This window comes from Berkeleyomyces rouxiae, assembly GCF_048999995.1.
Source record: "Berkeleyomyces rouxiae strain 22BRR77 chromosome Unknown BrBRR77_ptg000004l, whole genome shotgun sequence".
Lineage (NCBI taxonomy): Eukaryota > Fungi > Ascomycota > Sordariomycetes > Microascales > Ceratocystidaceae > Berkeleyomyces > Berkeleyomyces rouxiae.
The window spans coordinates 2,587,366-2,610,340 of record NW_027396494.1 but is presented as its reverse complement, the minus strand read 5'-3'; the positions used below and the strand labels follow the sequence as shown (position 1 = coordinate 2,610,340).

The following is a 22,975-nucleotide window of genomic DNA, read 5'->3' as shown; positions in this document are numbered from 1 at the left end:
CCACACTCAACTCCCCTCCTCACACAAATCACATTCACAAAATTCAGCTCCAGGTTTAGTTATCATGTATCATTCATTGGTTTTTTTTTTCAGCTAAGCTCACTCAGACAAAGAAAAAAACAGCTAGGCCTATTCCATCCCGCATCCTCACGGATTAAGCCGTTTATTTCTTGGCAGCCTTGGCAGCAGACTTGGTGACCTTGCCACCGGTGGCAGCAGACTTGTCGACGGCCTTGATGACACCGACGGCGACGGTCTGGCGCATGTCACGGACGGCGAAACGGCCCAGGGGAGGGTACTCGGTGAAGGCCTCAACGCACATGGGCTTGGAGGGAATCATCTTGACGATGCAAGCATCACCAGACTTGACGAACTTGGGGGAGTCCTCAACCGACTTACCGGTACGGCGGTCGATCTTCTCCAGCAGCTCAGAGAACTTGCAGGCAATGTGGGCGGTGTGGCAGTCCAGAACGGGAGCGTAACCGGCACCGATCTGGCCAGGGTGGTTCATGACGATGACCTGGGCGGTGAAGTTGGCGCAGCCCTGGGGAGGGTCGTTCTTGGAGTCACCAGCAACGTTACCACGGCGGATATCCTTGACGGAGACGTTCTTGACGTTGAAACCAACGTTGTCACCGGGCAGACCCTCGGACAGCTGCTCGTGGTGCATCTCGACGGACTTGACTTCAGTGGTCACGTTGGAGGGAGCGAAGGTAACGACCATACCGGGCTTCAGGACACCAGTCTCGATACGGCCGACGGGGACCGTGCCGATACCACCGATCTTGTAGACATCCTGCAGGGGCAGACGCAGGGGCTTGTCGGTGGGACGCTTGGGGGTCTCAATGGCGTCAATGGCCTCCAGGAGGGTCTTACCGGTGCTAGAGCCGGCCTTGGTCTCCTTGTTCCAGCCCTTGTACCAGGGGCAGTTGGTGGAGGGCTCCAGCATGTTGTCACCGTTGAAACCGGAGATGGGGACGAAGGCAACGGTCTTGGGGTTGAAGCCGACCTTCTTGATGAAGTTGGAGGTCTCCTTGATAATCTCAAGGTAACGGGCCTCGGACCACTTGGTGGTGTCCATCTTGTTGATGGCAACAATCAGCTGCTTAACACCCAGGGTGTAAGCCAGCAGAGCGTGCTCACGGGTCTGGCCATCCTTGGAGATACCAGCCTCGAACTCACCGGTACCGGCAGCAATGATCAGAATAGCGCAGTCAGCCTGAGAAGTACCAGTGATCATGTTCTTGATGAAATCTCTGTGACCGGGAGCGTCTGTTGATGGCTTGTTAGACATTGACGGGAGCTATAATGAGGAGACAAGGACAACTTACCAATGACGGTGACATAGTACTTGGGAGTCTCGAACTTCCACAGGGCAATGTCGATGGTGATACCACGCTCACGCTCGGCCTTGAGCTTGTCAAGAACCCAGGCGTACTTGAAGGAACCCTTACCGAGCTCGGCGGCCTCCTGTGCAAAGACGGTCAGTACGTGAATTGAGGTTGAGGGTGGAGACCATGCAAGCCCTCTAGCAGATGACCCGCTTTTTTAACTTGTCTACCCCGCCCCACGTGTGAGAAGGTGTCTGCAAGCTTAAAAGCCGGGCGCCAGTGCCAATTGAGTTTGCAGGCCAGTATGGGGGAGTAGGGGAGACTTATTCTCGAACTTCTCGATGGTACGCTTGTCGATACCACCGCACTTGTAGATCAGGTGACCGGTGGTGGTCGACTTGCCGGAATCGACGTGGCCGATAACGACGATGTTGATGTGGGCCTTTTCCTCCTTACCCATTTTGACGGATTTTTATGAAGATTATAGGGTGGTGTTTTAAACTAAGGAAGACACGGGGTCAGTATGAATTTTGCACGAGGCGGCGACGGCGACAGTGGTGGGCAGGGCGGGAAGGTCAGGAAGACGGCGGAGCAGACGTCCAATGGTGGTGGAGGAACAAGGGAAGACGAGTCAGGGCATTGGAGATGTGAGGACTCACAATTTGCAGATGGATTGCTCAGAATCACGGTGTGCAGACAAGAGAGAGAAAGAAGAAGAAAAGTTTTGAAAGAAGATGGGCGTCGAGACAAAATTAAATAGGTACAGGTTTAGGGGAGGGGAAGGTAAAAGCGGGGTGGGTGGCAGAAAAATCGAATAGTGGGGCGAGGGGTATATCCTGCCGGCGTGTGCGCAAATGTTCACGCAGCGCTGCCCTAGAACGGCCAGACTACATACATGTTTGTAGCTATACTTGTGCAAGCAGGCGAGAAGGATGGCCAATCAGCGGGCTGCACGGCCGGATTTAAGTGGAGAGCGCAGACTCTGCTGTGTGTGGTTTCGGCAGCCCAGGCTAGTGTGTGGTGGCTATCTGCTGCACAGCAAGCCGGCGTGGCCCATTGAGGCCTGCTTGTGTGTTTGGGCGTGAGTCATTGGCCGTTGGCGGCGGCGAGAGGCCACATATTGCCTGCTGAGCACGGCCAGGCCGCTCTTTTCATCGCGTTTTTTGGCCATCTGAAGCCATTGGAGTGTGGGCGAGTCGTGGGTGGTGCACTCCGGCACAGGGTAGCTGGGCCATTGGTCGCCAGCCAGACAGGCACCGGGGGCCAGAACGCTAGCAAGTCTTCCATGCCCTTGTATCTGCTACCAGCTCGCTGGTAGCTTATTCGCGCATCCTGATAAGTCGCGAGTACTCGGCTCCACTTTGAATTTTTTTTCATGTGCCTCATACTTTGACTGCGGATGCTCCGTCGCTAGATCCATCGCGGGGGGGCAAACAGGAGCAGGGCCAAAAGTACGGCAGAAGTACCGGTACCTTGGGCACTGTGCGAGTTGTGTGGGCCGGCAGGTACCGCTACTTGTGCACTGGAATGCAGGCAACCGCCTCCCCTCCTCAGTTTCCAGGAATGGCAACCGCCGGAAAGAAAAAGAGGGGTGGGCGGGTATTGGTGGGCTGGTGGATTTGGAAGGCGGTGAAAAGACGTGGCAGGCAATGACGAGCATGGACGCATTTTGGTGTGTTTCGCAAGGGCAGAGATTTTTTTGGTGAGAGAGTGCAAAGATAAGTACAGATGGATAAATGGCTACAGACAAGTGAGGACAGACTCGGCGTTGCGGTGGTGAAGAAATTGAATTGAGTATACAGGCGGCAAAGTCAACAGAGCGCGGTGGCTGCCGTAGAAGCCGGCAATTACTCCAGCCCAGGAACAGGTAAGAAGCAACAAGTAAGAAGTGTGGTAGTTACTTGTTATTCGTGGTGTGTGCATTTGGAGGGAGGGCTTTCCCCGTTTGCTGGCATCAGTTTCCAGAAGAGTTTCAAGCCGAGCGGGGTATGCCATGGCTGACAGCCGCATAACCCTAAGATGATTCTGAGACAAGTCCCAAGACCCTGTTGCTACAACCTCAACCCTACTTTGCTCCTCCACGTGATACGCACGTGTACCCGCTGACAAAGCCACCCCACTTTAAAGTTGCCGCCTCCCCCCGGCCAAGTCCCAAGTGAGACGTGTCGATGTTGGCCGCTGGAATGGGGCTCCATTGAAACCAAGCGCCAGGCCAGATTCCACTCTCACCGCAAACTTGCCGCTTACAATCAACACGACCTTTACGCATTGAACGGCACCACAGCATCAGCTCCAGCTTCGAGAATGAGTTACGGCGGCAAAAAAGACGACGATGCCGACGTCGGCCTTGTGCGGGCCGACCGCACGCAGGTATTCCAAGAGGGTGAGTTTGGCGCTCTTGTTGCTGGAGCTTGGAGCCACCGTGCCCATAGCTTGAGCTTCCCCTGACGAGGCCCGGTCGAGGCCGGCCCGCGAGTCTCGGCCCGCCAATGGCGCCGGCTTCGGCTTCGGCTGCCCCTGGCGCTGCCGCTTCTGTGGTCCCTCCGCCTCCCCCTTCTTTGATCAGCGCTAACCACCGTTCCGTCTCCCAGCACGCCTATTCAACTCCTCGCCAATCCAACCGCGCAAATGCCGGATTCTCCTGACCAAGATTGCCCTGCTGCTCTACACGGGCGAAAAGTTTCCCACCACCGAGGCCACCACGCTCTTCTTTGGCATCTCCAAGCTGTTCCAGAACAAAGATGCCGGCCTGCGCCAAATGGTGCACCTGGTCATCAAGGAGCTCTCCAGCTCGGCCGAAGACATCATCATGGTCACGAGCACCATCATGAAGGACACGGGCGGCGGCACCGATGCCATCTTCCGCCCCAATGCCATTCGTGCCCTGTGCCGCATCATTGATGTAAGTTGCCGGCCTTGAAAACCCCCCGTACCTCCCCAGCTCCCCAGGGTTAACCCATTCGCTCGCCGTGTGCACAGGCCTCCACTGTCCAATCCATCGAACGTGTCATGAAGACCGCCATTGTCGACAAGAACCCGTCCGTTTCCTCAGCCGCCCTCGTTTCGTCCTACCATCTGCTACCTATTGCCCGCGATGTTGTGCGGCGCTGGCAGAGCGAGACCCAGGAGGCCGGTGCATCCAACAAGTCGTCGGGCGGTTTCTCGCTCGGCTTCTCGTCCAGCAATCAGATGCCGCTCAACAACTCGACCATGACCCAATATCACGCCATCGGCCTGCTCTACCAGATGCGCATGCACGACCGCATGGCCCTCGTCAAGATGGTGCAGCAGTTTGGCACGCCCGGCGCCGTCAAGAACTCGGCTGCGCTGATAATGCTCGTGCGTTTGGCTGCCCAGCTGGCCGATGAGGATGCGTCGCTGCGCAAGCCCATGATGCAGCTGCTGGACGGGTGGCTGAGACACAAGAGCGAAATGGTCAACTTTGAGGCTGCCAAGGCCATTTGCGACATGCGCGATGTCAGCGACGCCGAGGTCACCCAGGCCGTGCATACGCTGCAGCTGTTCCTCACGTCGCCGCGCGCCGTGACCAAGTTTGCTGCGCTACGCATCTTGCACAACATTGCCTCGTTCAAGCCGGCAGCTGTCAGCCCGTGCAACCCCGACATTGAGCTCCTCATCTCCAACTCGAACCGGTCGATTGCGACGTTTGCTATTACCACGCTGCTCAAGACGGGCACCGAGGCAAGTGTCGACCGCCTGATGAAGCAAATCTCCAATCTCATGTCGGAAATCTCGGACGAGTTCAAGATTACCATTGTCGAGGCCATCCGCACGCTGTGCCTCAAGTTCCCCAGCAAGCAGGCTGGCATGCTGACCTTTCTCAGCGGCATCCTCCGCGACGAGGGCGGCTACGAGTTTAAGCGGTCGGTGGTGGAGAGCATGTTTGATCTGATCAAGTTTGTGCCAACATCCAAGGAGGAGGCGCTGGCCCACCTGTGCGAATTTATCGAGGACTGCGAGTTCACCAAGCTGGCTGTGCGCATCCTGCACCTGATTGGCCTCGAGGGCCCCAAGACGGCCCACCCGACCAAGTACATTCGCTACATTTACAATCGCGTTGTCCTCGAAAACTCGATTGTTCGTGCGGCGGCTGTGACTGCGCTGGCCAAGTTTGGTGTGGGCCAAAAGGACCCCGAGGTCAAGAAGAGCGTACACGTGTTGTTGACGCGCTGCCTAGACGACGTTGACGACGAGGTGCGCGACCGTGCTGCGCTGAACTTGCGTCTCATGGACGAGGAGGACGACGAGCTGGCCGTGCGCTTTGTCAAGAACGACAATGTCTTTTCGCTCGAGTACTTTGAGAAGCAGCTTGTGGTGTATGTTACGTCTGACGACAAGGAAAGCTTTGCCGAGCCGTTTGACATTTCCAAGGTGCCGACCGTCACCAAGGAGCAGGTGGATGCCGAAGACCGCACCAAGAAGCTGACGGCGTCAACGCCGCTGACCAAGCCCAGCAAGACGAGCGCCAGCAAGGCGGCACCCAGCGGCGCGGCCGAGGCGGCTGCGTCGGCGTCGGCCGTGGCTCAGCGCTATGCACAGGAGCTCATGCAGATTCCCGAAATGGCGGCGTTTGGCGCTGTGCTCAAGTCGTCGGCGCCGGTCGAGCTGACCGAGGCCGAGACCGAGTACGTTGTCAGCGTGGTCAAGCACGTGTTCAAGGAGCACATTGTGCTGCAGTACGACGTCAAGAACACGCTGCCGTCGACGGTGCTCGAGAATGTGTCGGTGGTTGCTACGGCTGGCGACGAGGAGGAGCTCGAGGAGGAGTTTATCCTGCAAGCGGCCAAGCTGGAGACGGACGTGCCGGGCCAGGTGTACGTGGCGTTCCGCAAGGCGGGCGGTGCCGAGGCTCTGCCAGTCAGCGCGTTCTCCAACGTGCTCAAGTTCACCATTAAGGAAATCGACCCGTCAACCAACGAGCCCGAAGACGACGGCTACGACGACGAGTACGAGGTGGGCGAGTTTGAGCTCTCAGGCAGCGACTACGTGGTGCCGCTGTTTGCGGGCAACTTTAACCACCTCTGGGAGCAGGTTGGCGCGTCTGGCGACGAGGCCACGGAGACGCTGCAGCTGGGCGACATGAAGAGCATAGCAAGTATGTACTACGACACAAGTAACAGAGAGAGAGAAGCGGAGAGACTTTTGCTAACGACATTTGTTTTCCGTCTACTAGATGCCACAGAGCAGATTGCCAAGGCGCTGTCATTGCAGCCCCTCGAGGGCACCGACGTGCCAGTCAACCAGGCCACGCACACACTCAAGATGCTGGGCAAGACGATTACCGGCGGTAAGGTGGTGGCCAGTGCACGCATGGCCTTTTCGGCCAAGGCGGGCGTGACGACCAAGGTAGTGGTGCGCAGCGAGGAGGAGAATGTGGCGGCGCTGGTGCTGAGCGCGCTGGCGTGAGGGGGCGGCCGGTAGAGAGAGGGAGAGAGAGGGGTGTTTTCCTTCTTTTGGGATTTGTTTATTGTTTCCGAGAGCGCATTATATTATTACGTTTTGATTCAAGTTGAGCTGTGGTTGTGAGGGAATCTCTTGTCGTGGTCGTACAAGAGCTAGTGTCACATGCATGTGAAAGGCGGTCAGGCCAGAGCCAGATTCTGCCGGCCCCGGGCAATTTAGCCGACAATATCCCGCGAACGCCTTCCCTATGAGTCTGGTTGCAGCAGTTCTCCGGCGGAAGGAGGGGCGATGTGCCGCAAAGATCTTGACATTGTGATTCGGCGAGATTCCATTGACTTCCATTGCGTGGGGGATCTCTGGGCAAGAACGGCGTCTTTTTTCTTCTTCCTTTTTTTTCTGCTTCGCTTTTCTTGTTGCTGCGTGCGTGGCTTCTTTTTCGTGCTTCCGGCTTTGCTTCACGTGTCTCTTCCGCTGCGGAAGCAAACGACTGCCGATAGACTAACCGACCGACCGACCGACCGGATCTCCGACTCCTCCGCCCACCGTCTCCCCGGGCCCCGCCTTCTCCGCCCCGCCGCCCGCCATGGTCTACGTCCGCCAAGAGTCCCTCCCGGGCCTCAAGGAGTACAAATACTCGGGCGTCGACCACTCGCTCGTCTCCAAATACATCCTCAAGCCGTTCTACTCGAATGTCGTCATCAAGCTCTTCCCCATGAGCATGGCGCCGAATTTGATTACGCTGTCGGGCTTTGGCTTTGTGATCGTCAATTTTCTGACGCTGCTGTGGTACAATCCCACGCTGGACCAGGACTGCCCACCGTGGGTCTATTTCTCGTGGGCGGCCGGCCTGCTGCTGTACCAGACGTTTGATGCCGTTGACGGCTCCCAGGCGTGAGTGTCTCCGTGTTTTCCCCTCCGGGCCGAGTCCCCGTGCTAACAACCCCGGCGTCTCCGCAGCCGCCGCACGCGCCAAAGCGGCCCCCTCGGCGAGCTCTTTGACCACGGCGTCGACGCGCTCAACACGGCGCTGGAGGCCATCATCTTTGCCGCCACGCAGAACATGGGCCAGGGCTGGATGACGGTGGTCACGCTGTTTGCGTCGTCGCTGACCTTTTACGTGCAGACGTGGGACGAGTACCACACCAAGACGCTGACACTGGGCATCGTCAACGGGCCCGTCGAGGGCGTGCTGATCCTCGTGGCCGTCTACGCCGCCACCGGCTTCCTCGGCGGCGCGTCGTTCTGGAAGCAGCCGATGCTGGCCACGCTGGGGCTGCCGGCGCCCGGCTTCCTGCCGGCGCCCGTGCGCCAGCTCAGCTTCACCGAGTGGTACACGGTGCTAGGCACCGTGGTCATGGTGTTCAACACGTTCGAGGCTGCGCGCAGCGTGATCCGCGCGCGCCGCGCCCGCGGCGACCGCAGCCGCTTTGCCCTGGTCGGCCTGCTGCCGTTCTTTGCCATCTGGGCCCTGATTGCCGGGTACCTGGCGCTGCAGCCGGTGATTCTGCACCAGCACTTGGTGCCGTTCCTCGTCTTTGCCGGCCTGATCAACGCCTACGCCGTCGGCCGCATCATCACCGCCCACCTCGTGCGCCTCGACTTTCCGCACTTCAACGTGCTGGGCCTGCCGCTGGTCCTGGGCATTGCCGACGCCCTGGGCCCCGTGCTGCGCGCCCACGTCGGCGTCGGCTGGCCGAGCGCCCTGGGCACCGGCGTGTACCAGGTGGCCTACATGTTCCTCATGTTTGGCTTTGCCGTCGGCGTGTACTCGTCGTTTGTGGTGGACGTGATTGTGACCATCTGTGACTACCTGGACATCTGGTGCCTGACCATCAAGCACCCGTATGTCGAAGGCCAGGAGGACAAGAAGACGGCGTGAGCAGAGGGTGTGCGTGCCGTTTGTCTTGTGAATATCTGCCTTGTGTCTCTGTCCCTTCTTTTCTCCTTCTGCCCTCCCCTTAGACTACCACGACTAGACCCCCATCTACACCGATATAAAAACGGACCCATACACATGTATATAGATAGTTATATATATCTTCCATAGTAAAAACAGAAAGTTGAAAGCACTTGCAGATGCCCTTTTCCCTCTGGCCATGGCAACAGTACCAGCAAAACGCCCAACACGTAAACAAAACCCAAATGCATACACACAAAGCCCGAGGCCGCCGCTCTCCTCGCCCTCACAGCACCTCGTCATCCACCTCCTCCAACACACTCTCCTCAATCGCGCGCCTGATATCCCGCTCGCCAAACACGGGCCCCTGCCCATCGCAGCGCACGTGCATCTTCAGCCTGTCGCTGACGCTCTCCAGATTGACGCGGCCCGTGCGGAACAGCTCGTGGCCGACAATCAAATCCCACGCCGCCGCTACCGCCAGCAGCCGCTCGCCCGAGTCCGAGACCACGACGCGGTGGCTGCGCGTCTTGTTCTCGTGGCCCTCGAGCATGTCCGTGTAGAAGCTGTCGGGGTCGTACGTCATCGGGCCCGTGGTGGGTGCGGGCGCAGCCGCGGCGGCGGCGGCGGTAGCCGTGTGCAGTGGCGCGTGGCCGGGGCCGGCGGACGGCGAGGCCGAGGACATGGCGGCGGCGGCAGCGGCAGCGGCGCCAGTCACGCGCAGGATCTCGTTCTCGGTTGTGATTTTCTCGATGCGGCGGCGGAGCTGCTCGTTTTCTGTGGATGTTTGCTGGCTGGACGCTTCGAGCGAGGCGAGTTTTTCTTCGAGTTCCTTGACGTGGCGTTCCTTGCGTTCGCGGAAGGCCCGTTGTCTAGGGAGAGAGAGAAAGTGTGAGCGGGAGCAAAAGCAAGACGAAACAAACGGGAGACCGAAACACCCCTCAGATCCCCCAACACAAGAGCGCTCACTTACGCTGCGCGGTTCTGCGCTTTGCGCCGCGACTGGGCCGGCGTCAACTCATCGTCGTCCGAATTCGACCCAGGCCGACGGCCCGCAGGCGGCGGCGGTGGCGTCTGTTCGACATGCGACGCAATCGGCGGTGTCAGCGGCGCAAAGCCGGGGACGGCATGCTGTTGCTGTTGTTGTTGCGGTGCGCCCGGCACGACAGCCGCAAACTGCATGGCGGCGGTGGGGTCGAACCCAAAGGCGTCGAGCTGGTGCTGGTGGTGCCCGGCGTGCGGCGCCGGCGGAAACGGCTCGAAAAGCGTCTGCAGCGGAAGAATCGGAGTGTGAGCAAAGGCCGTGTTCTGGGTCCCGGCAGCGTTGGAAGTTGTCGCGGGGTCGGCCGAGGCCGTGGGGGACGAATACGAGTTGTACAGAGCCATGGTCCCTTGTTCTTTTCTTCTTTTTTTTTTCTTTTTTTGGGCAGGGAGAGGGGCAAGAGAATCGAAAGAGGCACAAGAACAGGCGAGAATCCACGAGAGATGAAGGCAGGGAGATCGCCAAGGGGCCGGCTGAAATCTCAAAGTCAAAGCCACAGCCAACGAGAGCCCAAGAGCGGAGTTCTCTAGTCTAGCCGCCAGGGGGGGGAATCAGAAGGTTCTAGCCCCCCCAGACCCCCAAACCCCAGAAGCCTGGGCCCCTAGGCTACGGCGCCCCCAGGCCCCCCCAGACTCTCGCTTGAACAAGAAACAACAAGTCACTTACAGACGGCGACGTCATCCCGCGCCTCCACTCCTCCTCCGGTCCCGCGGCGTCTGCCGCTCCACTTGCCGGACACTCCTCGGCCGTGCTGGCGGCCAGGCCGCCCTGCGGGAGCGGGAGCGGGGGTGGCACGCTCATAAACGACGGGGCATATGCCGGCTGGCTGGATCCGCCGAAACAGGGCGGCTGGCTCGAAGAATCGCCGGGCGGGAAATCCATGGCTGAGACAGTCAACAGAAACTGCGGCAGAAACGGTAGTTGGTGATAACAATAGCAATACGCCGGGCTGGCGGGCTATGGCTAGGCTTGGATCGTTACAGGTACAAATACTTGATATCTAATCAGCCTCGGGGTCTGGTCTGGGGTAGAAAATAAAAGAACAAAAAAAAGCCCCCAAGATCCACAAGGCTGCACCACCACACTGACCTCCACGCCCTACCAAGACTCCCCTCCTCCTCCTCGAATCCCTGCCTCCTCCCCGTCCGCCACAGCCGCCCTCACCGCCCTCGCCTCCTCCGCAAGCGCAGCCTGCAGCCCCGCCCACGGCCTGCGGTACTTCTCCCAGTGCCCGCCAATAGGCCCATGCATCCTCTCGCTCTCGGGCGGGATCCTCGCCGGCGCCCACTCACGCCCAGTCCAGCCCGCATCCAGCCCCCCAACCGGGAGCATCCTGTCTCCCCGGCCCTCCTCCTCGCCCTCGCTCTCGCCCTCGCCCCGCCATCTGTCGTCCGCCGCCGCCCACATATCGCCCGGAATCAGCGTGCCGGGGTCGACCAGCGTCAGGGCCAGCGCCAGCGCTTTGTCAATCTCCGCCTGTCGCGGTTCGTGGAAGCTCTGCCTCTGCCGCTCCAGAACCCGCACCTCCTTGGCGCCCATGTGCAGCGGATACGCCCGCGCCAGGAGCGCCTCCTTCATCTCCGCGCTGCCGTGGACGCCGAGGCCATACGGCCACGGGGCGTCGGGGATGGGGATGCACGGCCTGGCCTTCGAGCCAGAAGTCGAAGACGCAGCCAAGCCGAATGCCGGCTGCTCTTCTTCTGCGGCATATGCATCCCGCAGCTGCGCCGCCTTCATTTGCCGCTCGCCCATGTCCTGGCCTCTGTAGTCGTAGTTGATGCCGCCACGGACCTGCTGCAGCTCGGGATTGTACTCTTCAAAACTGCAATACATGCAGTAGTCGTCTTGCCCCGCCGGCACCGGGTGCGGGTAGTAGTGTCGGACCGCCAACGGGTTCCCACAAGCCGGCATCTGCTGCGCCGCCTGGTGTTCAGACATGGCCACCTGCTCACTCTCATGCTGCGGACTTGAATGATGCGACCTGATCTGCGCCGACAGCGCCTGCAAGCCACCCCTCGACGCGGCCATCAAAAGCTGGTCGCCATGTCCAGGCTGTCCATGCAGCGACCGTGCCACCGTCGGCGGCGCCGTGTGCGTGCCGGTAGGATGCACGCCGGGGCTTGGCCAAAGTGCCAGACCGCCCACCGCCGGCGCCGACGTCGCAGCAGCCGCCAAGCCCGGTGTCTGTCCGCTCCGCACAGCGCCAAGACCCCCGCCACCAGCAGCAGCGGCGGCGGCAGCGACATCCAGGAACTTGACTGCCTGCGCCGCCACAGGCGTCGGGGCAACCGGCGCCACGCAGCACTCTACATCTGCCGCGGCTGCACGGCCGTCCGTCTCAGCGCCCTGTGCTCCTTCAGCCAACGCAGGGCTCTCAAGTCCGCCAAAATCGCTGGCCGAGTGCACAGGAAACGAGGGGCGCGGTGGCGGCACGCTAGACAAAGACAAGACACGCCGGCCGCCCAGAGACTGGCCCACGTCCGAGACGTGGCGATAGCGCTGCCTGGCAGCCTTGCTTGCCCGCGCAAAGCGGCCCTGGGTCTGCACGCCGTCGGCCATCTCAGTCGCCGAGGCCTGCCTACCAGTGGCACTTGGCAGGCCCGAATCCATCGCACCCGGTCCGAAGCCATCTCCACCAGGCGCCCGCTGCGCCCGGCCCGGCACCTGCTTCGACTGGCCTCCAATGTCCGCCATCTGCCTCTCAATATGGCACGCCTCGGTATGCTGGCTCCACGTCCTCTCGCCCGGCGGCGGCATGGCCCGCAGTGCCTTGCGGAGCGCCTGCAGCTGCGGCACAACCATCTCCGCGGCCAACGTGGCCTCCTCGGCATCTACATCCGCGCCAGCAGTCTTGCCTCGTGACGCCGCTCCGCTCTTGGCCGCCGCCTTGCGGCCCTGTCTGCGGTGGCGGCGCGACTCGTGCAACCCCAAGTCGGCAAAGTCGGCCGTCGACCCCGATGAGCCCAGGCTGCGCGAGCGGTCGGACAAGACGGTGTTCTGGCTTCCGTCCGAATCCACCGAGCGGCAGTGACTCGAAAACGAAAACACCTGCGGCTGCGGCTGCGGCTGCGACACACTTGTCAAAGACAGGCCCTGGCTCGGCCGCGCAGACGCCGTGCCCGAGACGCCAGCCGCCTCCGCAAACCCGGTCTTCGCCGCATACCCCGCGCCCACGCACTTGGTCATAAACTCCTCTGCCGTCGGCCGCAGGCTCGAGACAGACGCCGGCGACGCCTTTTTCGCCGCGTTGTCCGCGTCCAGATCTACATCCGCATGTCAGAACCCACTCGTGCGCTACATAGAAAAGAAAAGCCTGCTGCTGCTTACCCTTGTCGTCTTCGCCGTCGTATAGCGCGCAGCCCGACTTGCTGCTGCCACGCACATCCAAGCCGCCTAGCTCCGCGAACGGCCGCAGCGCCGCCCGGTCCGGCGTAAGTGCAGGGCCGACGCCGCCCATGCGCCCGCGTGGTGGCTGCGCTGGCCCGCCTTCAGCAGCAGTGCCGCTCGACTGCGGCAACAGGGCGTCATCGTCGCGCAGACCCAGCCGCACGCCGCCGCTGCTCTCGGCGTCGTCAAGCTGCCACGGCTCGCTGGCGTGCAGGGAGCCCGGGGCACTGTGGCGCACCGCTGCGCCGCTGCCGCTGCCGCTGCCGCCGCTCAGCTGGTGGCTGGCGCCAGACACCTCCATGATGACCTCGCGGGCTTCGTTTTGGTTCGGGTTGGGGTACGAGGCGAGGCTGAAGAGCGACTTGAGCGTAAAGTTGGAGAGCAGCAGCTTGCGCATGCTGCTGTTGGGCGGGTCGTCAGCGGGGCCGGCCGCGGGCTTCTTGTCGTGCTTGAGGCTGCAGACTGGCGGGTCGGCGCCTGAGGCCTCGGTGGATGGTTCTGCCATGGTGAAAGAAAACAAATGTAGTGTAGAGGGTACAGACAAACCACAAAAAACAAACCAACGTAGTCGGCTGGATAGATCCGAGACCAGGCCTGGGCACCGCAGACTCAAGACATCAAGAGACAGCCCCGGTAACAAAACTCGCGGCAATAGGCAAGCATGCAAGTACCTAAAGTTTCCTCGGCGCAGGAACCTCGCTCGAGTCCAGAAACAAACAACACGAGACTGCCCCGGCTGGGCCGGAGGCCGTAGGGCCTGGGCATGTCCCCTGAGTAGAAGTGTATGTACATGTGGAAGTCCCCGAACCAGAGCCCCTGCTGTTGTCCCTCGACAAGCCCGGCGAGACGGCAAGAACAGGAGAACAAGAACCCGTGGCCGCAGAGCAGTTGCAATGACGCCAGAGCGATGGGCGTGGTAGAAGGGAAGAAACGTCGACGAGATCGTTGTTGTTGTTGTTGGTTGCCGTTGGACATTCACGTGAATAGGGCTAGAATCAAAGGAAATCAAAACAAATCTAAACGTTGTAAATAGTTTTTCAATATATGATATTAAATGCAGTGCGGTGTACTCTATCCAACACCGAACCCGATGTAAAAGAACTCCCAAGAAAAAGAAAAGAAAAGAAAAAAACAATGCCGGGTCCTTGTTGACTGGCCTGGTACAACAACCACCGGCCAAGGACGGGGGAAAGAAAACGCGAGACGACGTTGTTATGCGAAAAAAAAAAAAAAGTAGTGATGCCAAGTAAACAAAAAAAACACATGCCAAGAAGATAGCATCGGGTAGATCTGGCCAAAATCAAACACAAGAGATAAACAAAAAAAAAATCAAGGGAAACATTGCGAAGGGTATCAACACAGTCAGAAAAAAACCGTCCGACGTAGCATGAATGAATGACAACGCCAGTTTTCATTTTGGGGCAGAAATCGAGTTGGAGCATGGGATATCAAGACAACACACGAGCCTTGTTTACCGCCGTGAGGGAAGAGCAAAGTCGGGGTTGCTGTTCAGGAGCATGTCCTGGCGTTGCTGTGACGGAGGGGGTCTTCTCGGCCCGCCGCCACCGCCACCGCCACCACCGCCCATCCACGGCCCGCCATTGTTGGGGGCCGGGCCTGGACCAGGTCCGTAGTTTTGCCGCGGTCGAGGTCGGGGACCAGGACCCATGGGACCCATAGGTCCCGTAGGACCCATAGGCCCGGGGCCCATGGGACCTCTGCCACCGAATGGAGGCATAGGCGGCGCATTCGGGTTCCAGCGAGGGTTGATTCCACGCTGAGAGATGGAGGTAAAGTTGGACACATCCGACTCACCACCAGGGCTACGCGGGTCGCCCATACGAGGAATGTCGTCAATGGTAACTTCGGGTGGCGTAATCATGATGTTGTGCGACGCCGGCTTGGGTGACGGGGTTTGATTGGCGTACTGAGGCTCTACATCTTCATAATAACCGCCACTGGGTGCGGGTGCGGGAGCAGGGCCATCTTCGGGAATTGTAGCGGGTGACGGCTGGCGGCCTAGGGCAAGAGGGGGCGGCAGAGCAGACGGGCGGGCAGCGTTAGTCCAACCATTGGCGGGGCTGGGGGGTGCCGAGCCGTTCTCATTTCCATCCTGGCTATACTTGCTGGTGGTGCTAACAACGGTCTGGCGCAAATCATCACCAAGACGCATGGGTCGTGTGCTTGTAGTAGCGTCAAGCTCGACATTATCATTCTTGGTCTTGTCGTCGGCTTCAGGTTTAGGGGTGCTCGGCTTGGCCTCAAAAGTGCTTCCCTCCATCTCAAAGGCAATCGGCTCAGCAGGGCTGGCAATGGGAGAGATTGTCGCAATGACGTCAGCCGGGAGAGGAGGCGGGGATTCGGCTCTCGGGAGGCTCATGCGCCTTTCATTGCCGGTGGTGGTTTCGGTTCCAAAGTTAAAGTCTTGCATGGGGTTGGTGGGATTGTTGGGCAGGTTATCCGTGTAGCTATCAATGACAAGCTGCTGCTGAGTGTAGGGGACGAAATTATTGTTGGTGTTTCCGGTGTTGTTGTAGTCATCATTACCAAGGTTGTTGTTGCTGACGTTGTTGTACGTATCGTTGATGGGCATGTTGTAGTTGTCATTGTATCCGTCGTTGTTGTACCCGTTCTGATTCAAACTGTTGCTGCGCGGCATGTTGTATGTTTCTTGGTAGCCATATCCATTGTCATTCTGATAGTTAGCCGGCGGCTGGCGCGGGCGTCCTTGTCCATATCCGCCACGGGCACCAGGGCCATAGCCTCCACGAGCACCATATCCATAATCGTTACCATCTCCGCGTCCGGGCGAAGGGCCATATCCGTTGTTGCCATTGTTAGGGTAGTTGTTGGGGCCAGGAGGGCCGTTAGGAGGGCCGTTGGGACCGCCGTAGCCTCCACGGCCACCACCGTAGCCACCGCGGCCTCGGAAGTTTTGAGGTCCGCCGCGGCCAGTGTAGTTATTGAAGCGGTCTACAGAGACATTCTGGTTCGCAGGATACATGGGCTGGCCCTGGTCGATCGGGTTGCCGTACTGGTCAACCTGGGGAGGGGCAGAGTTGGAGCGCGGCGGGCCATAGTTGCCCATGTTCATGGGCGGTGGGGGCAGCGGAACGTCGGCCATCTGGTCTACAGAGTTGACCCTGTGGACGGAGCTCTGGGAGGTCAAAGGCACACGCTCGTCACTGACCTGGCTGGCGGCCTTGTCCTTTGAGCTGTCAAAAGTAGCAAAGGCGGGAAGCCCGTCGGAAGCACCCTGTTTCGCACTGGGAATGGCGGGAATGGACGGCACAGGAACAGTTACTGTGGTAGCGTTGGCAGCCTTGATTGCATTTTCACGGTTGTAAAAGTTCTCGCCGCTCATCTCAGCGTGCTCGGCAATCTTCTTCTTTCGGGACTTGCGGCTAATCAGAGTGCGACGCATGGCACAAGCCATAATTGAGCCCAAGCCAAGCAAAATGGTGGCCGCAAGAACGAGATAGGATCCCCATCCCAAGTGAGGAATGAAGAGAAGGACATCGGCAAGGAATGCCAGCAAGGATACCAGAAAAGACAGAAAGTTGAAAATGGTCACAGCCAGCAGGTAGCGCGAGGAATGGGCGGCTGAGCGAATGTGGGCAGTAAAGGCCATGACCAAGGTGATTAACGTCACCAGACAGGCGACGGGATGAACAATCAAGAGCGCAGTCAGGTTGTTCCGAGTGTCTGCAGCCAACTTGAAGTCGGAATCCTTGGTGGTGTCGGTGGCTATGGAAGAGGGTCGTCAGCAAAAGGGCGATCAATCATGTGAAACAAGTGACAGTACTCACCGACTTTGTAGCCGACCTGGAAGCCGCTGCAGTCGTCGACGTGGCAGAAGCCAAAGACGCCATACTCAAAGTCGTTGAAGGTGCCGAGCGGCACGCCCTTGATGATCGGGGTGGAGAGCACAGAGACCACCAGCAGGCCAAAGGCTACGATCAGCAGCACCGACAGCGGAGTCGCTGGACGCAGCATGGCGACGGAGAGTCCAAAAAGGCGAGGATCCGGAGGGACGGGGCAGGCGGAGGAGGGGGGCCGGCGTCGTCAAGACGCGGCTTCGGGACGGAGCTCGAGACGGGGCGGGCGGCAGACGAGGAGGCGGTTTACGAGTGGCAGCTGTGGGTCATGTGTGGCAGCGGGCAGGCGTGAAAATGCGAGCGGATGCTGACAGCGGGCGACAATGGGCCAGGGCTATCCTATCGTCTGATTTGGGTGGTTTTGGTTGGAGTATCGCAGCGTGTCGCCATATACCCGGCCACGGTGAGTCTCGCACGATGATTGCCGGGAGATGGAGGCGCGATGTGAGGCCGCGAGATGGGCGTGGCGATGGCGTCGAATCAGAGCTCACGGGGGAAAAAAGGCTCGCGTGGAGCTGGGAGAAGACTTTTGTCGAAGAGAAGCGGCGATTAATCGATGATTCGAAAGAGGGAAAATTGGAAGAGAAGATGCGAGAAAGAATAAGAAAAAGAAAATTCTTCGCTCGGTGGGCGGTGAGGCAGAAAATGGAGTGGTGAAGAAAAAAGGAAAGAACGGGAACACGAGGAAGGCACTGGGAAGAAAAGAGAAAGTAGCATCCAAAACGTCACTGACAAACGGGCCCTGGCTAGTTTTCTTGGGGCAGTTTCCCTACCCTACGATGGACACATTGAGAGAACGGGTAACACTGGACAAGACAACCAAACAGCACAGACACCCCAGCAGCCAAAACAGACATTCCAGGAACAAAGCAAGGGCCAAGCCAGCAGCCGGCACCCAACAGCCCAGGCTTTTTGAGACTTTGAGGGGAGTCCGACGGCGGGTTGTCTATACATATTACGAGACCAATTCAATAGAGGTAGTTGCGCTCGCTCGCGGCTTCCACGCAGGTACAGAACAAGGAAGGCAGGCTCAGGCTCAGGCTCAGGCCCCACAGCTGCCGTCCCACTTTCCTTCTTTTTCTGGCTCTTGTCCCTTTTCTCTGTTTCTGTTCCTGCCCTGGCCAGAATCCTTTGATCCTTTGTTGCGCCAGGTACCGATAACCACAGACATGCAATTACAGGCCTTTGAGCCCAAGCACACAGATTGGATTGAAGGAAAAGAAAAAGTCGCGATACCGTTGAATGAGTGCCTAGATACAAGTCCAAGTGCTCCTTTGCTGTAGAGCGCTCATCTGCGTGCGTCACCAGATACGTAACTACCTCTCTCGTAGACAAGAAGCAATTACCACATGTGCCACTTTTGGCACTAACCAGCTGCACTAGTCAACGTTGCACAGCCCAATTTTTTGAGGCAGCTTCCCTCTGCCTTTTTTTATCCTGTTCTTCCCTTTCTTGCTAGCCTCTTTGTGGGTCCTTGTTTAGGGTCCAGAGGCTTTTTTAGGGTCTTTTGCCCACTGCCCAGTCGGCTTACACGCCTTTGAGCTGCGGGATGGTGAGGATCCCTTGGCTGGCGGCCAAATTTAGTTTCACCTCGCCTGGGATTCTTCCCTGGTGCCTGTCCCCTGTTCCCTGCTCTATTCTTTGCTTCGAAAGCGCACGCAGCAAGCTTCGGCGGCATGCCGGTACCGGGCTAGGTTGCCGGGCAATACCAGGCATGGATACACTATAACGAGTGAGTAGGATAACCAGCTACTTGTAATCTTGACAGCTCGCTCACGTCATTTCGTGGATTCTATTGCTAGTGGCGGCTGCGTCTTTCTTGTCTTGTTTGCCTATACGAGCACAAGCCACAAGCTAGGATCCTCGAAGCGTGTTTCCCTCGAGTCTCGAGTGACCTGTGAGTGACCAAGTGCTTAGCAGCCCGTGTTGACTATGGCGCACACATACCGCAGGTGGCTAGCCGGCTTCTCAAGCCTACACAAGCGCCCTGGACCACCAAAGTCTCTCAGGTCTCTCTTGGCCCTAAAACATGCCAATCCAATCACAGCCATCCCCACAAGACAAGCCCGTGAAACAGGCCGTATGAACAATTTATTTGCATCATGTGCAGATACTACACTACCTGACATTTAGGAGATTGGATTGTCTGTTTAGTTGGGCTCCCTTCCTGGAGATAATGCAGACATTCATTAGTATGTCCATGTCGGGCTTAGCTCTGAGAGTGTCTGTTAACCGCGAGTACGACGACGCTACTGGCGCGAGCACATCAAGTGAAAACTAGAGCTGGACCGACTCGCTCTTCTTTTACCCGAAATACACCCGTAGCTAATTTGTCGGTGGAAATCTTACATGTGACACATGCGGCGTGTGACACTTGGGACTTGTTACCTGTGACTTGCCTAGAGTCCTTCCGGCCACAAGGAATGCCCACAGGATTTGCTCCGCCGGCCAGATACGAGCACCAAGAGAACTTACTGCTGGCTTGCTGTCTGTCTGTCTTGTAAACTTGCTCTTGCGTTGGGGGCACTTGGTCCAAGTGGCTAGTGGCTGCCCACCATTGCTAGCCAGCCACCACCCACTCACAGAGCACCCACCAAACCGGCACAGATCAACAAAGTGCCAAAGTACAAGTATAAGTCACAGGAAGCTGGCTGGAAAAACGCCCATCCCAAATAACCTTTGGTTATGCACACATGGTACTGCTATGTTTCCAGGTGATGGGCCTCGCCTGTTGGGTCCCAGGCACTGCTGCTAGAGCCATGACGTGTTTTGAGCAGATGCAGCGTCATTATCTATCAATCATGGTCTGGTCTGGTCTGATTATTGTTGTTGTTATGGCCTTGACATGTGAGTACATACTCTGTCGTCTAGGGTTAATGGCAACCCCCAACCAGGGTTTAACTCCCAGAATCCAGAATCTTGCATAACGCCGCCGTACGCATCCCAGACATCAGACCCAGGCCCTGTAGCCTTGGGTGTTTGAGGGAAACCGGGGCACTAATCTCGCTGCCTATGGGCCCGGAGATTTCTCCCCCGCAGCATCCTGTTTCAAAGTATCCGGAAACCCGTGGAGGCTGTGTCGCGTGTTTGAGCTCTCAACGTGTCAGATCAACGCCTTGAAATGTGCACGTGACCAAACCCTATGCACGTGAATATAACCCCAACTCCATGTCGGGGCCGCTCAGACCCGCCTTGCCGACTGGGATTCCACCGATCGGCGACAAGTTGGGCGTGTTGGCCGAAGGGAAGGGCGGAGAAGCGGCAAAGTGGGAAAAGGGAGAGAACCCGCCGTCCGCATCGGAGTTAAGGAGCCAAAGGCCAACCAAAGCTACCGAGTTGGGGCAGAAATCGACCGACGAAGCTGGCGGCCTGAACTTCCAGGCTGTGATTTATTTAGGGAGCGGCTACTTTGACGTGGCGCCGATTGTGCAGCTCAGCTTTGGTTTTCTCTTCTCCCCAACACCAACACGCGAAATTCAGTGAGTGCTGCTGCAATGCTTCGACTTGCGCGTGGCTCTCGGCCATGTTCGTCTCCGCTGAGGACCCTGCTGGCGTCTCCGCTCTCATCTCCGGCCCAGCCCCCGCACCCGCCGGCCGGCCGCTGCACACGCCGCCACGTGCACCGCTCTTCGGCTCTCGGGCGCTCAGGACAGCCCGGATCGCAGTTCGAGCCGCTGCGGCCGCCCTCGCCGGAATCGCTCGGCCAGCCGCGTGCAGCACGGAGCTACACGAAATCGCGGCGCTGGGCGCGGCGACTGCTGCTTGTTGCGGGCGTGGGCGGCGTGGGATATGTAGCCGACCGCCATTTCTTTGCCGGCGGCGTGGTGCGGTCGCTGCGCACATTCGGCACCGGCCTGGTGGTTGCGACCGACTACAAGCTGAATTTCCGGCCGGATCCGTGGTTTGCCGGCGACCCGAGCGACCTGCACCGGCGCAATGCCGAGAGGCTGTCGCAGCTGATCCGCACCAACGGCGGCGTGTACTTGAAGATTGGCCAGGCCATTGCCATGCAGACGGCTGTGCTGCCGCCCGAGTTCCAGGCCATGTTTGCGCGCATGTTTGACGATGCGCCGCAAAACGACTGGAGCGACGTCGAGGCCGTGATACGAGAGGACTTTGGCGGCCGATCGGTCGAGGAGGTTTTTGGCGTCAGCTTCACGGGTGACAAGGGCAAGGGCCTGATGGAGAGGAGGGCAAGAGCGAGTGCCAGCGTGGCCCAGGTTCACTGGGCAAGACTGGGCGATGGGCGAGAAGTGGCCATCAAGATCCAGAAGCGCGAAATCATGAAACAGCTTGCATTTGACTTGTGGACATTCAAGTAAGTCTCTCCTTTTAGGCCATTTGGTCAAGGCCGTGGATGCTAACCGAATGCGCGTGCCCTCTTTAAGAGTCATGACCAGCATCTACTCTTGGGCCTTTGAGCTGCCGTTGACCACATTTGTCCCCTACATTTGCGAGCGGCTCAAGCTGGAGACGGACTTTGTCAACGAGGCCAACAATTCTCGGACCATGCGGAACCTGGTAAACTCGGAGCCTCTCTTCCGCGACCGCGTCTACATCCCCGCCATCTACGACGACCTCACTACGCGCCGTGTCATGACGGCAGAGTGGATCGAGGGAGTTCGTCTCCACGACCGCGAAATCCTGACTCGGCCGTGGTTGGACCGCACAAGCAACTCTACACCTGGAGTTTCCTCGCCTCTCTCGGCCCCCGACATGCCGGCTTCCCGGGCACAGCTCCAAACACACGCGCTCAACGAACAGCTCAAGCCCACGCGGCAGGAATGGCGGGGCAAGGACGGCCGTGGCGGTCTGGGCGTGAGCCGGGCCGAAGTCATGCACACCATTGTCGATCTATTTGCCGCGCAAATCTTCCGCTGGGGCGTGGTGCACTGTGACCCGCACCCCGGCAACATATTTGTGCGGCGTCTGGACAACGGCAAGGCGCAGGTGGTCCTCATCGACCACGGGCTCTACGTGTACATGCGGCCCGAGTTCCGGACGCAATACGCGCAGTTCTGGAAGGCGCTGATGACGCTGGACCGCGCGACCATCCTGCGCATCAGCAGGACCTGGGGCATCGGATCGGGCGAGGTGCTGGCCAGTGCCACGCTGCTGCGGCCATACCAGGGCGAGGACACCCGGCAGTTTCTCGATTCGCTCAAGGGCAAGACGCGGGCCGAGCGGCAGATCCTGGCGCGCGAGCGCATAAAGAAGACGACGCGCGAGTTTCTACAGGATGAGCATCTGATGCCCAAGGAGTTGATCTTTATCGGGCGCAACATGCGCATTGTGCAGGGCAACAACCAGGCCATGGGGTCGCCCGTCAATCGAGTCAAGCTGATGGGCGAGTGGGCTAGCCGCAGTCTCTACATGCAGGCCGGGCTGTCGCCGCTGGCAAAGGCCGACTACTACCTGCGCCACATGATGTTCAAGCTGGTGATGGTGGTGTCGGACGTAGCGTTTTACTGGTTCCGGGCGCGGCAGCTACTGGGATGGGGCAAGGGCATGGAGGACGAGGTGGAAGAGCGCATGAAGCAGATGGCGAGCGAGTATGGCGTCGAGCTGCAGCACGATGTGTTTGAGGGGTAGGTAGAGAGGGGGAGGAGGGTGCCCCCGGTATGTGCATGAGAACAAACCCCCTATGGGCATGATTACCTAATACACTGGATAAACGCATGTGCGTGTGAGTGGCATCCCCCTTTCCCGTGTCATGAGCATGAGACAGGACCACCTGCGCATATTTTCTTTATGCACGGCTGCATTGCATTGTCTTGTGATGCAGAGGTCCTTTGCTTTGGCCGGAAGCACGTAGAAGAAAAGAAGACACTCTTCTGTAGCGCTTCTATTGTTGTCGCTTGCAGTTCTTTGTAGGGACCAGCCCGGTACAACAAGACAAGTGCAAGCTGGTGGCTCAGGGGAGAGAAGACGATAAGAGAGCGGGACAGAGAGACACAGAGTGAGAGAGCTTGGACGGAAAGCTAAAGACAGGGCTCAGACGGGGTGTTTCATGTTG

General features: G+C 58.9%; 6 protein-coding genes across 6 annotated transcripts; 3 read left to right on the top strand and 3 right to left on the bottom strand.

The window, feature by feature from the left end:
- Window positions 1-163: 163 nt before the first annotated feature.
- Window positions 164-1,791, bottom strand: BROUX77_004963 (translation elongation factor EF-1 alpha; the record flags this gene model as incomplete). The annotated part of the gene is made up of 3 exons (XM_073749783.1): window positions 164-1,272; window positions 1,332-1,470; window positions 1,615-1,791. 3 exons carry the CDS (start codon window positions 1,789-1,791, stop codon window positions 164-166), a joined length of 1,425 nt encoding a protein of 474 aa, XP_073605420.1.
- Window positions 1,792-3,635: 1,844 nt separating this feature from the next.
- On the top strand, window positions 3,636-6,758 carry BROUX77_004962 (uncharacterized protein; the record flags this gene model as incomplete). Its single annotated transcript, XM_073749782.1, has 4 exons — window positions 3,636-3,714; window positions 3,923-4,233; window positions 4,311-6,447; window positions 6,526-6,758. The coding sequence occupies 4 exons, from the start codon at window positions 3,636-3,638 to the stop codon at window positions 6,756-6,758; spliced, it is 2,760 nt and encodes a 919-aa protein (XP_073605419.1).
- Window positions 6,759-7,338: 580 nt separating this feature from the next.
- BROUX77_004961 (uncharacterized protein) lies at window positions 7,339-8,634 on the top strand (the record flags this gene model as incomplete). Its single annotated transcript, XM_073749781.1, has 2 exons — window positions 7,339-7,646; window positions 7,713-8,634. 2 exons carry the CDS (start codon window positions 7,339-7,341, stop codon window positions 8,632-8,634), a joined length of 1,230 nt encoding a protein of 409 aa, XP_073605418.1.
- Window positions 8,635-8,938: 304 nt separating this feature from the next.
- On the bottom strand, window positions 8,939-13,586 carry BROUX77_004960 (uncharacterized protein; the record flags this gene model as incomplete). Its single annotated transcript, XM_073749780.1, has 5 exons — window positions 8,939-9,524; window positions 9,626-9,960; window positions 10,361-10,578; window positions 10,987-12,957; window positions 13,022-13,586. The coding sequence occupies 5 exons, from the start codon at window positions 13,584-13,586 to the stop codon at window positions 8,939-8,941; spliced, it is 3,675 nt and encodes a 1,224-aa protein (XP_073605417.1).
- Window positions 13,587-14,552: 966 nt separating this feature from the next.
- BROUX77_004959 (uncharacterized protein) lies at window positions 14,553-17,077 on the bottom strand (the record flags this gene model as incomplete). The annotated part of the gene is made up of 2 exons (XM_073749779.1): window positions 14,553-16,828; window positions 16,891-17,077. The coding sequence occupies 2 exons, from the start codon at window positions 17,075-17,077 to the stop codon at window positions 14,553-14,555; spliced, it is 2,463 nt and encodes an 820-aa protein (XP_073605416.1).
- A 3,376-nt stretch (window positions 17,078-20,453) lies between these two features.
- BROUX77_004958 (uncharacterized protein) lies at window positions 20,454-22,551 on the top strand (the record flags this gene model as incomplete). Its single annotated transcript, XM_073749778.1, has 2 exons — window positions 20,454-21,277; window positions 21,348-22,551. The coding sequence occupies 2 exons, from the start codon at window positions 20,454-20,456 to the stop codon at window positions 22,549-22,551; spliced, it is 2,028 nt and encodes a 675-aa protein (XP_073605415.1).
- Window positions 22,552-22,975: the final 424 nt, after the last annotated feature.